The sequence below is a fragment of the Prosopis cineraria genome, unplaced genomic scaffold (assembly GCF_029017545.1).
Source record: "Prosopis cineraria cultivar Desert tree isolate PC_DT_omini unplaced genomic scaffold, ASM2901754v1 PC14, whole genome shotgun sequence".
NCBI classification, from domain to species: domain Eukaryota; kingdom Viridiplantae; phylum Streptophyta; class Magnoliopsida; order Fabales; family Fabaceae; genus Prosopis; species Prosopis cineraria.
This window is the reverse complement of record NW_026555345.1, coordinates 6,790,495-6,805,427: the sequence shown is the minus strand read 5'-3', so window position 1 is coordinate 6,805,427 and position 14,933 is coordinate 6,790,495. Positions and strand designations below refer to the sequence as shown.

The window sequence follows — 14,933 nt, the reverse complement described above, 5'->3', positions numbered from 1 at the left end:
AAATTTGATAAAAATCACATAGTAGGCCCCAATTTTAAAAAAAAATAATGAACGTTTGTTGAAAGTTAACAGTAAGGGCAAAATTATCCAACTTAAATTATTTAAAGTTAAAATGTACATTTTAAAAGTTCAGAGTTTAAATTGTCTCTAAACCTATAGTTCAGATTCAATTGCATAGTAACCTAATTATTTATGCCAATTTGACAATTTAGAAGAGTTTTATTTGTTGAATTCTGAATGTCAAAAAAAAAAATCATCTACAATCTCTCCATTCATTATTATAAGACATTTTTAATAAAATTATACCCAAATGAATTAATTAATTATCTTTAAAATTACAGACCTTTTTCATGTCTACCCTTATGTAATAAGTTGTACCAATATTTAAAAAATCTTATTAATTACAGCTTTTAATTAAGGATATTTTTAGAAAAAATTTATTAATTGTATCTTAATAAAAGACTCAAAATGCTTTATATTTTTTAATATATAATACCTCATAAAAAATTGCTTATATTTTTTTAATAAAGAAAGTACATTAACTTGCAATCAGCATGTCATTTAGAGCTATAAATAACTTTATTTTTGTTTAATAATAACGTATTTAATAAGTTTGCTTTCGTACTTACGTGATTATTCTAGTCATTGACTTAGCTTGCTGTTATTTAATTGAGGAGCTAAATCTTCTTAAGAATTAATGCTTTACCAGCCAAATCCTAGTTTCTTCTCATCGCACTGTCATGTATGTAATCAAGGCAACTATGTACAGTGAACCGTACTAATGTTATAAATTTGGGCATACGTAATCTTTGGTTAATCCAACACAAAAATTAACATATTCCATCTGAGATTAACGATTCCAACACATAAATATCAACTTGATTTTTTTTATAACATCGGGAATAAAAATGATACTAATGAAATAATGAAGTGGACAAGGAGGGAGATAAATAGGTTAATGGAGAACAAGAGGCTAAAAAAAATCTAGGGTTTGTCTAGTGAGTGAAGGGCAGGAACCATGCCTTGTCACAAGCTTTTCACGTGCTTGTATGGCTGTCCTCTTTAATTTGTGCATTACAGCTTTAAGGTTTTAAAATAATGGATTCAAAGGTTATGTAGGAAAAGCCAGAAAGGAACATGGTTGAGACAATGTTGATAATAAATAGTATTTTAGGTTTTATGTCTCTTTCAGTTACGTGCACACACACATATATATACATGCATGTACACACACTTCTCTTTATGTAGTTTTGTGTTGGATCAATGAATGAATGGCTTATAGTGCTTGGTCCCCCTTTGAACCCATAATGAAAATCACATTTAAAACATCATGCCCATCATCTAATCAATCTAGGGCTTTCATGTTCAAAAAGAAATCCAATAGTTTACCTAAAAAAATCCGAATTCTTTTTTCTTTATATGATTATTTGTATCAAGTTAAATTATTGGGCTCAATCAAAAGTAACCCTCTTACAAAAGAAAAATCTCTCTCCTTTTAAAATGATGTAACTTTAATTTTTAATTAAAAACTTTTAAATAGGTCCTCAAATTTATCAATTAGAGGATAGGCTTTACAACTCAAATTGTGCGGGCGCTAAAACTTTAGTAAAATTAAGGAGAAAATATTAAAGGATCAAAAATTGAATTAAATTTAAATAAGGATCAATGATCCTTTAGTAAATTAGTATAAAAATCTATTAATTTCATTTCATGATTTGCAACCCTTAAAACGATGTAAGTAAGATTTAATAATTTATAAAAAAACTTATCAAATATATCATTCCTTGGTAATTCGTTTTCTTTCATAAAAAAATATCATACTTGCAACGTGCTTTTAGGGTTACACGTGTATATGAGTTAGCAGATCACTAGAAATTATGATACGGTTGACAAGTTTTTCTTTACAAATTTGAGAATTTCACTAGCAAATTTTTATTTTAATGGTGGAAAATTATGAAATCAGAGGGAAAAAAATTAGACTAATTTATGAAAGAATTTTTTATCCTTATTTTAAATTTTCAACTCTTTTAGTCTTTCTATTCTTTTTTTTTTTGGTAATTTAATGTTATTCCCCCAAAATTAAAAAGAGATATTATATTATTCTCTCCAATAAATTTCTTGCTTTATTAATCTACCATCCATTTTATTTAATCAGTACTCTTACTATAAAACCAAATGAATCAATTCCACTCAAGAAAAATATAGGCTAAAACATTCCACCTTACTGTGTTTAATTTCCTGAAAGAAAAATGAAGAACCAAATCAATTCGTGATTTGATTATATTTAAATGCTTTGAAATAATAGAAGCACAAAGTTTGCATTTAATTAATGAAGACATAGAGCATTAAGGAAACATGTATCAGAAAGAAAAAGAGACACATAGAATCTGCTATCCCAAGTGTTAAAAGAGTGAAGCACAAGAGAAAACATGTGGGATTCTGTACTTGAATTTGCCTTTATTATTTGTTTTTTCTTACAAAATATGAGTCCTTATATTTTAACAATTAATAGGTTAGATTTAAAGAATTTTCTTGATCAGAGTTACCTCGGCCTCTGCTTCCAATTAGGCCTGCAATAGTTTTGGATTTTTACCTAACATCTTTTTGGGAATTTAAGAAGCCACAGGTCTTCGGGGCTGAAAAGAATAAAGCAGACAAAAATTAAAGGTAATAAAAAATTGATTTAGTTATACTAGTAAACTTTCAATTTAATTATAATTTGAAGTTTTAATTGAAACATATTTCTCACAACTATGGAACAATCTTTCTCATACTTTTGATAAGTCAATACTTCTAAATTTGAAAACTTGTATAGATACTTTTTTTTTTGTTAGTTAGCAATATATTTCCTAAAAATTTATTTGTCATACTTTTGTGTATCTTGAATTTACAATTATATGAAAATATCTTATTTTTTTCAAATTTGTCATGTAAATAAATTTCTAACATGTCCCTTTATGTCAAATTATAAGATAAGATTATACATATTAATAAAAATTAATGATAATACTTTATAAGCTTTCTTTTTCTAAATAAAAAATAGACTTATAAATTTACACAATTGAGTAATCATTTGATTACAATCATTTCAATTTTTTGTTCACTTTGAATGGAGATAGTAAAAAACATAATTAATAAAATTTTATTTTTATTTAATTATCTTATATTTTGAAATAATAAAATAATTTTAAATTTTATATGAACGGAGTATTACAGTGAGGAACTGATTAAAACTGAATGCTCAAAAAGTTATCTATGGAAATAAATATAGTTTGAGAGGATTATACACAATGAATCAAATATAAATTATGATATTTTTTCTCTCTCACTGAGCTCATTGATGTGAAATGGACCATGGAGCCTGAACCATGGTTTCATTGATAGGTGTCCTTAGAGATAAACCCTTTTCTGACACGTTTGTCTTTGTGTATATATCCCCATCTCTCCAGTCACATGCTCCTCTTTTGACCATTAGCCTGCCATTACATTTCAGGTACACTCATTATCTACCGGTAGCTGTAGCTATATCAAAACTTTAAAAGGTGTGCATTTGTTAGTTTTTCACAATAGCTCTTGATAAACAACTAAACAAGTAGAATTCCAATTGGCAAAAAAAAAAAATTAATGTATTAATAGATACATTTTCCCTACTAGACATGGGAGATATAATAATTTAAAATATTTTTAAAACGCTTATATTTAATTTTAACACTTAAATATTATTATATAGACAAATTTCAAAGAATAGGGAAAAAATTGGAAAGAATCTAGGAAAGTGATGGAAGAAAGTTAAATATATAAGAAAAGGTTGCATAAGTTCGACTGCAATGTTAATAATTTATTCCCATAAATTTATGTATGCATGTTACATTAATATACTAAAATTTGTTCACAAAGTTTAAGATAGAGCTCATGACAAAAAATTATGGATGTCTATAATTAATCACTTGTTACTGCTAATATATAAATAAAAGTGACAAGAAATTACGGTATAAAATTTAAAATATGTAAAAATTATAAACCGTGTGATATATTTTAGACTATATGCTAATGCATAATTTTACCCTAATTAATTTTTGAACATCAAGCATTCCAAGCAATTAATTGCTTAAGATAAATTACTAAATAAAGTTAGCTTGAGTAATAGAGATTCTCACTACTTAAATAAGTAGTTGAAAATTCAGATCACATTTCATGTATATGTATGTAGCTATTTAAATAGTTGGGAGATACATATCCCTTGCTTTTAATATCTTGGGAGAGATAATACAAAAAAAAAATTACTTGAGATAAATTTAGGAACCAATTACATCTGGAGAATACCAAAATTGTAATTTAATTTTCAGATACAAGAAGAAACTGACATGGGCGTCAAATAATGGGAAGCCCATAGTCATGGAACAAGACAAGGAAACTTCTCTTTTCATCTCTTGGGCTTATTAACCTAATTATTAGTTCTTTATTAGTTATTCACAGCCACGAATTCATGGAAAGCTCAAATATCTAAGCAACCTTGGCACTCTCATTAACATTATTATTCATCACTTGGTTTATTCAATGGCCGACAGCTTATCTCTCCCTTTGATTCTGCATAATTCTTGGTCTGAGAGAAGCATGGAAACCCAAATGGGGCCAACACTGACATTTTGTCCGGTACAAGAATTTTAAAACCTTTGAAGGAAAAGAAATTAATTTAAAGTCCATCAATTAATTATGAGAAGAGATAATATCATAATATTGAAGCACCACATGTTGAGCTCAGATATAATCGGAAAACCTAACTGCAATAAATTTAACAAGAAAATGACGAAAAGAGGCACACCGAGTGTGCTCTATAAAAGCCTCTCATAGCATTATCTGAAACATTGCTTCAGAGTTCCAAGGCACGCACACGAACGCTTCTCTTAATTATCTCTCTCTGTCTTTGTCGTCTCTCTCAGTAGTCTCAGCGTGTTCAGAGGGTTCAAACAGAAAACACAGAGCAGGAAGAAGAAAGAGTAGGGTTTGGTGGTCTTCACTCTTCAGGTCTATACAACATTACACATACACATATATATACATAGGGGGAGAGAGAGAGAGATGAACAGTGGAAGCAGAGTGAGACCAGGTTCAAAGAAGAAGGTATCATCATGCAGAAGGCTTGGAGGGTACCTGAGAGAGCAGAAAGGAAGGCTATACATTATCAGAAGATGCGTCGTCATGCTTCTCTGCTGGCATGACTGATCATGAAAAGCAAAATGTTTCTTTGACTTAATTTCTTTTATATGTGAATAGCAGATCGAAAAGCAATGTTTAAGGATGATTACTTTAGTTTCCTCAAGCTTTTTAATTAATTACTTGTTTTCTCCCATGGAAAAAGCCTTTTAGTTAGTATTGAGAGTTCTTTAGTTTAATTTCCATTATTATATCTTCTGCAGAAGGATTCGATACTGTTACTGATTTTTCTTTATTTCTTCGTCATCTCCAACACTTTCATTAGTATTAATAATCTGCATTTGGTTTTCATAAAAAAAAAATGATCTTTTTTTGGTATGGTACAATAGTACAACAACTATACGATCCCAGTTTTACCCATCATTTGCAGATTCCAGAAGAAATAAATATCCATTTAAAACATTGGATTCTTCTTTAGTGTAGTTAATCAGGACTAGTTATGAAGAATCCATTTATTTATTCGAACCGTGATTGATGTTTAATTAAGTGTCTCAACAAAAAGTTAAAAATAATTGATACTTTGATCTGTTATCAATAAAACAATTATATTCGTTATTAAAAATTAGTTATGATAAAAAAGGAAATATGAGTATAGTTTAATTTAATTGTCATTTCTCTTTTCACAGGACTTGGAGGGATAAAGTTTATTGTGTTTATCATTAATTGATGGTTAAATGAGTCAGCAGCGGAAATAAATTGACCAAAAGAAAAGGTTAATAATTAGTAGATAACGACTGAGTGATAAGAATGAAGCAGGAATAAAATTCAAAGGGGTAGCGATTATTATGAGTAAAACTGGGAATTTAGATCACGCTGTGAGAAACTAACATATTTCATTAAACCCAACCTTCGAATACAAGTTTAGCTTGGACTTATTTAAACTTACCTGAACAAACTTGAATATACAGAACTCATATAAGCAATGACGACCTGAATAATTCAGGCTTTTAGGTCGGCCCAATTGTTAGGGTCTTTTTCTTTTTGTTTTGAAAATATTACCTTAACTTTCGTCTTCAAAAAATTAAAGGGAGAATTATTTGAGATCTCTCTCACAATAAATTTAAATACTACAAGATCCAATAATTGTCATTTTATTTTATTAAATTGTCAATCAATTTGGTAGTATTTAAATATATTCTAGAGGATTTCTGTGCAATTGTCCCAAAATTAAAGTCAAAACTACTAGACTAGGCTTAACATTTTTGGATTTAGATTGACCGAATTACCGATGGTGCTGATGAGTATGAGAAGAGTGAAGGTGTCTTGTAGCGTAGGCTCTATGTGTTGGGAGTCTTGTCAACTCAGTTTGATTTATTTTGTGTTTGAAAAACTCAAGGGATCACATGCATGTCTGGGCACTCCCACATGAAATCAAAAAGAGGAATACAGTCAGTGTTGAGAATAATTTCAAAAACTAAAGCTGGCAGCTACCACACTGCTTTGATTCAACATTTCAACTAACTCTTTTGATTATTGTATATATGGTCAACAAAACTACCTCCCTGCACGCGGTTGATATAATCCTATGGCAGCTTGGGGGCATTTTTTTTTTTTAAAGGATATCTCTTGCTAAAAATTAATTAATTGCTGCTATATATATTCATGACTCGAGCTAGACCTATGGTTAAATTCATGAATCAATCTCCTTAATTGATTTAAGTGTCCAACAGTAAGCATTAATAACTTTTTGTTATAAACGCCAAATGCTTTTAATTAAACATTTGTTGTGTACTGTTTGGGCATCCATTTATTGGTCTAAAATTGGGAAATGTTCATTGGAATTAAAAATTAATCCGGTTAGTAAGAAAATATAAGGAGAATATTATTGAAGTACCCATGAAAGAATTTAATATTTGACAAGTACTCTCTCTATTTCTTAAACATAGGAAAACTATTATTATTTTTATAAACAAAATCACATATATTAATAAGTATTTATTATAATTTTCTTAAATTACCTCTCATAAAATCCATCATTTTTATTCACAAGACAACCAGTGAATGCATCCTCATTTTGATTAGCATGGCTATTTTAGTCATTTTTCTAATTTACAAACACAATTATTATAGTAAATTAATTTTCTTAAATTGTGTGATACAATTATTTTTTCTTATATATAAAAACAGAAAGAGTAAACATTAACAATTAATAATTGAAATTCAAGTTTTAATAAGTATCTGATATGTTTGAGTCTTTATCAAATATTAATTTTTTTCATGAGTTCTTCATTAATATTTTGCGAAGAATATTCATAACTCCTAAAGGTGATGTAAATCTTGCATGCAATGTGGGTAATTTATCTTTAAGCGCTTTTTTCTGACCCAAAAAAAAAATATTTAAGCGCTTTTTTTTATCCGTGAAATCTCTCCTGGTAATTATTTGAAACTCAACTTTCTAATTAAACTATTTCAACTAATAAAGATTGATTTAGTTGATATAAAATTGTCCTATACTCCTTCCAGACCACAATAAAAAATATTTTTTTAAAAGCCCTGCTTGATTCAAAGTATAGAATATTAGGTAGCTTTTATAATTATTTTTTACACTATATTCTTACTTCATTTATTGTTCTTTTCACAAAAAAAAGATGCATTGAAGAATTTTAATTATCATTATTAAAGCACTTATATAAAATATTTAATAAGGATAAAATTAAAAACATATAAATTTTTTTAAGAAATTAAGACTTCAACTGACTTTTGTTGCAAAAAGTTAAATTAATTATCAATGTCTTATATTTTGGTCTAACTATTTTGTAAGGAGGCATGCATACACACATATATATTTGTGGGTGTGTTCTATTATTGTCGTGAAAATTTTTATTGATTCATAATCCGCAGTATTGTAAGGTACTAAGGCCAATGACAACTCTGATAAAGCTGGAAAACCCAATTTTTATACTATTTATGGATATATTATAAATAATACATTTCATTTTTTATAAAAATAATTTTAGGTGAGTTAGCTATTTAATAATTCATCATTACATAAGAATAAATATAAAATATTTTTAACTTTTCAACGTCTAATTAATGAAGTTTTTTAAAATATAGCTAATGAATAAATCATTTAATCATTCACCTTCAAATAATATACCTTATCAAATAAAGATAAATATGAAAAATAGTAGGGTTAATTTAAAGATGATTAACTATTCTATTTATAAAATAAAAAAAATTAATCACATTTATAAGTTGTATTATTAAATTTTGTCACAATTTCTTCTTATATTTTTTATTGAATGTTGGAGAGAAAAAAATATACTATTAAAATATGTACTACTTTCATTCAAAAATGTAAGGTATTTTTTAAAGAGTTTGATATTCAAAAATATAAAGTATTTTTAATTTTTTGAGATGCAGTCATTGCTTTTTTTTTTAAAAGTGCCCTTATTGATAGTAATTTTATATTTATTATAGGATATTTAATAGGGATAAATATGAAAAGATATGGTTAGTTTGAATATAGATAACTACTTTATTGAGGGTGAAATTCGATTAAAAATGCTTTATATTTTTGAATGGAGGGAGTATATGTAATGAGAATGAAGTTAAAAATTTATCAAATTTTTATAAAGAGTTAATAAATTTTAAGATATTTTATGATTTCAGTAAAAGAGTAAAATAGAGGTATAACTTATTAAAAGATAAATAATTTGATTAAAAATAATGTTAAAGGAAGGAAGGAATGTACTTTCTCAAACATTTTTTACAGAGTTGGAACTTGAAAAAATATAAAGAATTTTTAGTATTTTAAGTCATTATTTTTTTAAATCTCTCTATTGAATAAATTACTTTATATTTATTTTAGAGTAAAAATTTTATTAAATAAAGGTAAATATGAAAAAATAAAATTAATTTAAAGACAAGTAATAATTTTATTAAAAAGTGAGATTTGATTATATTTTTGAACGACAAAATATAAACTTAGATGTTTAGAGATACTCCCTCCGTCTTTGTGTAAGACATTTTTAATTAAATTACATAAATTAATAAAAATTAGTTATCTAATTAAAAATACAATAATATTCTAATTTTGCTTCTAACTATTGTACATAAAAAATAAATTCCCTTTTCCAAAATAAATTAATGAGTATTTATTTTTTTAATTTAACAAGGATATAATGGTTCATTTATTAAAAAATATGTTAACAATTATTTATACTCCCTCAGTCTCAAATTATAAAAAAATTTTGAAAAAATTTTTCTATTTTAAAATATAAGATACTTTGAATAGATTAAGGTTTTATTAAATACATCAACTTTAATATCATACTTTCTCTCTATATAATTAATTTTTATTAATTTTTTTAATATATTAAATGTTGAATATTTTGATAAGTTTATATTTATGTTTTGAAAAAATAAAATTATTAAGTACATTTAATAAAATTTATTAATATATAAAATTTTATTTAAAAATATTTTATAATTTAAGATGGAAGAAATATTAAGAGATTAAATTTTTTTTTTTAAGATATAAAAAGGGAGAGAGTAATGATGAGGAATTTTACCTTGCTTTTGCACTTGATGATGTGTAATAAAGATGTTTAGAAAATGAAAAAGTTGTTGAGGGGTCAAAATGGCAGCTTTATGGTGCCCACGTGCGCACGTTAACGTATCCTCCTCACTCATCCATTCCAAAACTCAATAGTGGGGACCACACCCCTTTTGAAATAACGAGGGGGGGTTTCTCTTGGATACTTTTTCTTTTTATTATTTCTCAGTTATAAATTTGAATTGTTAAAATTAAATTTATAATTTTAAAATTTATTAAATTTAAACTATTAAATTCAATTTAACAATTTAGATCTATAATGATCTCTCTCTCGCCCTCATCAACAAATCATGGAAGCCAACTTCATTTCAATTCTTCCTTGTTTGGCTTCTTCATCATGAACTGGGCCCCATCCTCTCCTCATCTCAATCCTTAATCCCTTCATTTTGTCGTTATGCTATCAACATTTCTTGAATCTTTCACAAAAGGCCCCATTAAAAAATTAGTGGCTAATTTTGTTCCTCAATTTTATTTAAAAAGTTATTAAATACTCTAAACTCAATTAAAATTAATTATATCTCTCAATATTTGAAATTTTCTTCCTTATACATTAAAAAAGCTTGATATCTATTTATCATGAGCGAGTCCCACCATTTTTTCTAACAGTGAAAAAACAATATAAAACCACAAGATAATGAGGAAAAAGATTTTTAATGTTTGAAGATAAAATTAATTTATAATTAAGTTTATGATACTCAATAATTTTTTAGATAAAGTTAAAGGCGAAGATGACTCTTAACTCTTAAAAAAATAAAAAATAAAAACTTTGTTTCAATCATAAATATACTAAATTAACCAATTAATTAATAATATAACTATTTTTTGAATATTCACTAAAGTTCCCTGCATTTTAAAAGGTCTATTTGCCGAAAAGAATGAAATATCATCTGCATCTATTATAAAATGCATAAATTGTATGGCCAAGTCATTTTATAAAATATTTTTTATTCATGCTACATGTATAGTTTTTGTTGGGTTCGATAACATAATTTCCACCAATTATTTTGTATGTAAAGTGTAGGATAATTCTACAATAAGTTTGAATGCATCTCATGTTAACGAAATTTCTTATAAGATGTGAATTATGCTGGACTTTTAAAAAGACCATTTATAGGATATAAAAAGGTTGAATTAGTAAGAAAACTTGGAATTCTTATGCGAAAATGGTTAATTTTTGTTCTCACTCCCTCCAGTCCTAAAGATTAGTTATAGATGACTAATTCATACAAGTTAACCGAATTAGTTCATACCCAAAAAATTGAGCAAAATAGTTAAGTTATTTGTGAAAATTAATTGTATATTGGTCTCCCTAAAATACCTATTATTTATTTTTGGATCTTCTAAAATACATATTCTTTTAATTGCATGCATTAGCGTGTATATAATCAATAGCGGTAGGTTGAAAAAAAAAATAGCAATTGTGAGAGACAAATGATATTGACATATTATATTTACCGTAAGAGAAATTATTGTATAGATTAGGATTACCATTTTATCCATACTCTATTTAATAAAATTATATCAATTCATCAATCAAATAAAAATTATGTGTCATTATTTTTAATGATTTTTTTCAAATAGAATGTCTCTTTATTTTTTTTTGCCTTTTTTTTTCTCTATCATTATTATAAATGACGAAAGAGAGGAAATGTAAAAAATTAAAATAATTTAAAAAGACATAAATAAGAAATACCACATAAGGTTATATTATTAAATTAAATAATATATAAATGATGTGATACATTGAGTTTATGTAAGAATTTCTCAAATGACAAGGGCAAATTGCTCAACTAAACCCTATTTTTAGGTCCGAAAGAAATATTTTAACGTGTTGTTATAAATTCCTTTCAACAAATAATCCTAGTTCGTGTTTTTTTGACTTAGTTATTGTTGGATCCAACGGCATAATCTTCTCAAACTTTCGTCACATTGAAGTCTCAGATTGAAACCCATATGTTGCTTATGGGTTGAATCACTCAATGGTAGGCCAATTGGTTGCATGGATTTGGATCTAGTTTTTGTATTTCTTCCTCTCATGATTCACATTTCTCACGATTCTGCTTGTAAATGAGCCCAAGTCTTGTGTAGCTGTGTAGGCTGGCCTCTATAATAGTTTATCATGGAATGGATTTTTTAATATTGGGCTTCGTATTTTCGGTTCTCAATTTTGTTTTATTTTTTGTTACAGATTGACTTCACTATTTTTTTTAATGACAATTGGGTTCTCTATTTTAGTTTTGTAGATTGTGCTTTCTTCGATGTTTGGTTGTTATGCCTAAAAAGTTGTCAGTTTGAAACTATATAATACTAAGTATTGTTTGTGCGTGATCTTTACACCATGCTAATCTTTTATGTATGGTTCTAATTTTATTAGTTTTCCTCAAAGGGACATTATTAAGTTTTTTTTTTAATTACATTGCATCCTGTTTAAACTAATTCTAACCTCTCATTATGTGAAACGGTTTGTTATCAACAGTTCTCATGGTGCTATGAGGATGCCTTTTGCATATGTTTTAATATGGTTGCATATCTTAAAACTCAAATTCCAAACTTTAAGATAAATTGATTCAACTCATTTAATCAGTTAAATCAAACACCCCTAGGCAACATAATACTTCCTCCATCTCAAATTATAGGGCACTTTTGAAGAAGTTTATTTGTCCTAAAATATAAAATATTTTAAATAGATTAAGATTTCAGTAAATGCACAAATTTTAATATTACCTTTTCTCTCTTTAAAATTAATTTCTATCTTTTTTCTTTTCAATATATTAAATGATAGGTATTTTGAAAAGTTTATATTTTTGTTTTGAAAAGATAAGGTTGTTAAGTATATTTAATGAGATTTATTAATATGTAAAATTTTGTCTAAAAATATTCTATAATTTAGGACGAAGAGAATACTAAGTATTGTTTAGACTAAATGCACATTAAAAACACCTAAAGCCTCCTCATATTACAAGTATGAGGTATAATTGTGTGGATGAATTTAGGATCCAAACCCTCAATCATAAACAATTAATGAAATTATTATTATTTTTTGTTAAAAGAAAAATTCTGTCTTTTTGTCAGATGCCAAACGGGGCCTACGGTATAAAGGGGCTTACTTGGAACAGTGTGACATTTTCATCGTATTATATTTTTCCAAACACACGCACGCATATATTTACATATGTGTGTCTATATATATATATATATTTGAAATTCAACAATTGAGTTATAGAGACAGGAATAATAATAAAAATATAAATTTAGACTAAAAATTTGAATTCCAAGAATTAATTTACTAAATAAAAATTGAAAGAGTTGTTAACATAAAGACGCTTCCATGATTGATAAAAATGAAGGTTCTTTATTGCCTTTACGTGAGTCACAGCCGTAACTGCTGTGGCAGCATCAAAATGCTCACTTTGTCCAACTCATAAGAAGGGCTCTCCCATTTTTGGTTTTACAAATAACTGATATTTCATTTTGATACCATGATTTTGTACACCATCTTAACTCTCATATAAGTGTTGGTAAGGAGTTGACCGAGCCACTATATCAACAGATAAATGATCGTTCTAATGTAATTAATGGTTTTGAGTTCAAGTCATAAGAAAGCTGGAACATTAAAGCTTTGTTTGTAGGGTCTGCCACTTGAAAAGCTTCATCAAATGCTTGATCCAGATTAATGTAGACTCTCATTTTGCCCCTTAATTCGACGTGAATTAGGTTTAGATACTGAATACACAAGCAATAAGGTAAATAAATAAATTATTTTCTAAACTTTAAATCCAGTAACATCGTAAATTCTAAACTCATATATTGTATAAATTGTTCTTTCAAATTTTAAAAATGATGTAATCTGACCTATATTATTAACAAAAGTTAACTTTAAATATTAGTTGACCAAAAAGTGAGAAAAAAGACTTCAAAATTATAAAAAAAGACCAAACTTTTTTGTGATTGTCTGTAATTTTTTGATCATTTTTTATAATTTTTTATATCCTTTTCTATCATTTTTGGCCAATTAATGATCAAATTTAATTTTTATTAATGGTAGGAGGCTAGATTGTATTGTTTTTAGAAGTTGAAGAAACAATTTGCACAATAAATAAACTTAGGGTCTATGGTGCTATTAAACTTAAAATTCATGAGATAATTTACTTATTTACCCAAAAAGATAGAAGGAGAATTACCTCAATCATGTTCAAAAATAGTTAAATATAACCCAATATTATTAGATAATGAGATAACTATATATATGCATGTATATTAAAAAAATTTGTACTTTAATTTTTAAGCATTTAATTTAGTTGTTAAATAAGAACCCAAGAGAAGTTTTACTCAAAAAGACTTATTTACATATTGATCAGTTAATTATACCTAAAATTTTTCAAGAGATCTCATGAATTATTTGTGAACGTACAACTGAAAAAGGTAAACAAATCAATCATCTTTGGGACAAGAAGGACACTGCATTATTGCAACAAAATGTATGTGTCTTCTCTAGCCTCTGATATTTAAAAAGAAAATAAATTTTAATTTGTTCATGTGTACCTCAGTACAATGCATTGCAAGAAAGAAACTTCATGTCTCACTTTTAATAATTAAGCTTTGTCTGCTTTAAATTCTAGAACTAAAATGCCCCTCTAGGACAACCTGCCTCTTTTGCCTATGATATAATTCTTCTTTACACAAAAATATCAGATATTTTTCAACTTTTCATGTGGTTTTTTTTTTTTTTTACCTTTTAAAATGAATCATCAATATTTGGAGAGAGTCAATTTGTTTCTTGAATAAGTTGAGCTGAGAGAGTGGTTAGTGAAAGAAAAGGCCAGACATGCTAGCTTGTATGCATGAACCCTCTTCAGTCTTCATGCTTGTGCACATGCATACCTATTTTATTTTTTTTATAAAAAAGATATCCTCCTATAATTAATCAATATATTATTATAAGATTTTTTTAGGCCAAAATATATTATTACAAGATTAGAAGAAAATCTAAACACTGCGCATTAATATTTAATTTTCTCTAAAATAAATACATAACTCAAAATTTATATATTTATTGGTAAGTGAAAAACCGTTATCAAACTATTTTATTTCATATTTAATTTTACATCAAGAAACTAAAAAAAGTCCGGTGTGATGCATTTAATGATAAATAAATTCACTT

General features: G+C 26.7%; 1 protein-coding gene across 1 annotated transcript; it reads left to right on the top strand.

The window, feature by feature from the left end:
* Nucleotides 1-4,832: 4,832 nt before the first annotated feature.
* Nucleotides 4,833-5,422, top strand: LOC129292159 (small polypeptide DEVIL 3). The gene has a single exon (XM_054929698.1). It carries the CDS (start codon nt 5,080-5,082, stop codon nt 5,221-5,223), a length of 144 nt encoding a protein of 47 aa, XP_054785673.1. The 5' UTR covers nt 4,833-5,079; the 3' UTR covers nt 5,224-5,422.
* Nucleotides 5,423-14,933: the final 9,511 nt, after the last annotated feature.

Bases quoted from the DNA above. Each gene is read 5' to 3' on its own strand.
- LOC129292159 (XM_054929698.1), top strand. From the start codon at position 5,080: ATGAACAGTGGAAGCAGAGTGAGACCAGGTTCAAAGAAGAAGGTATCA.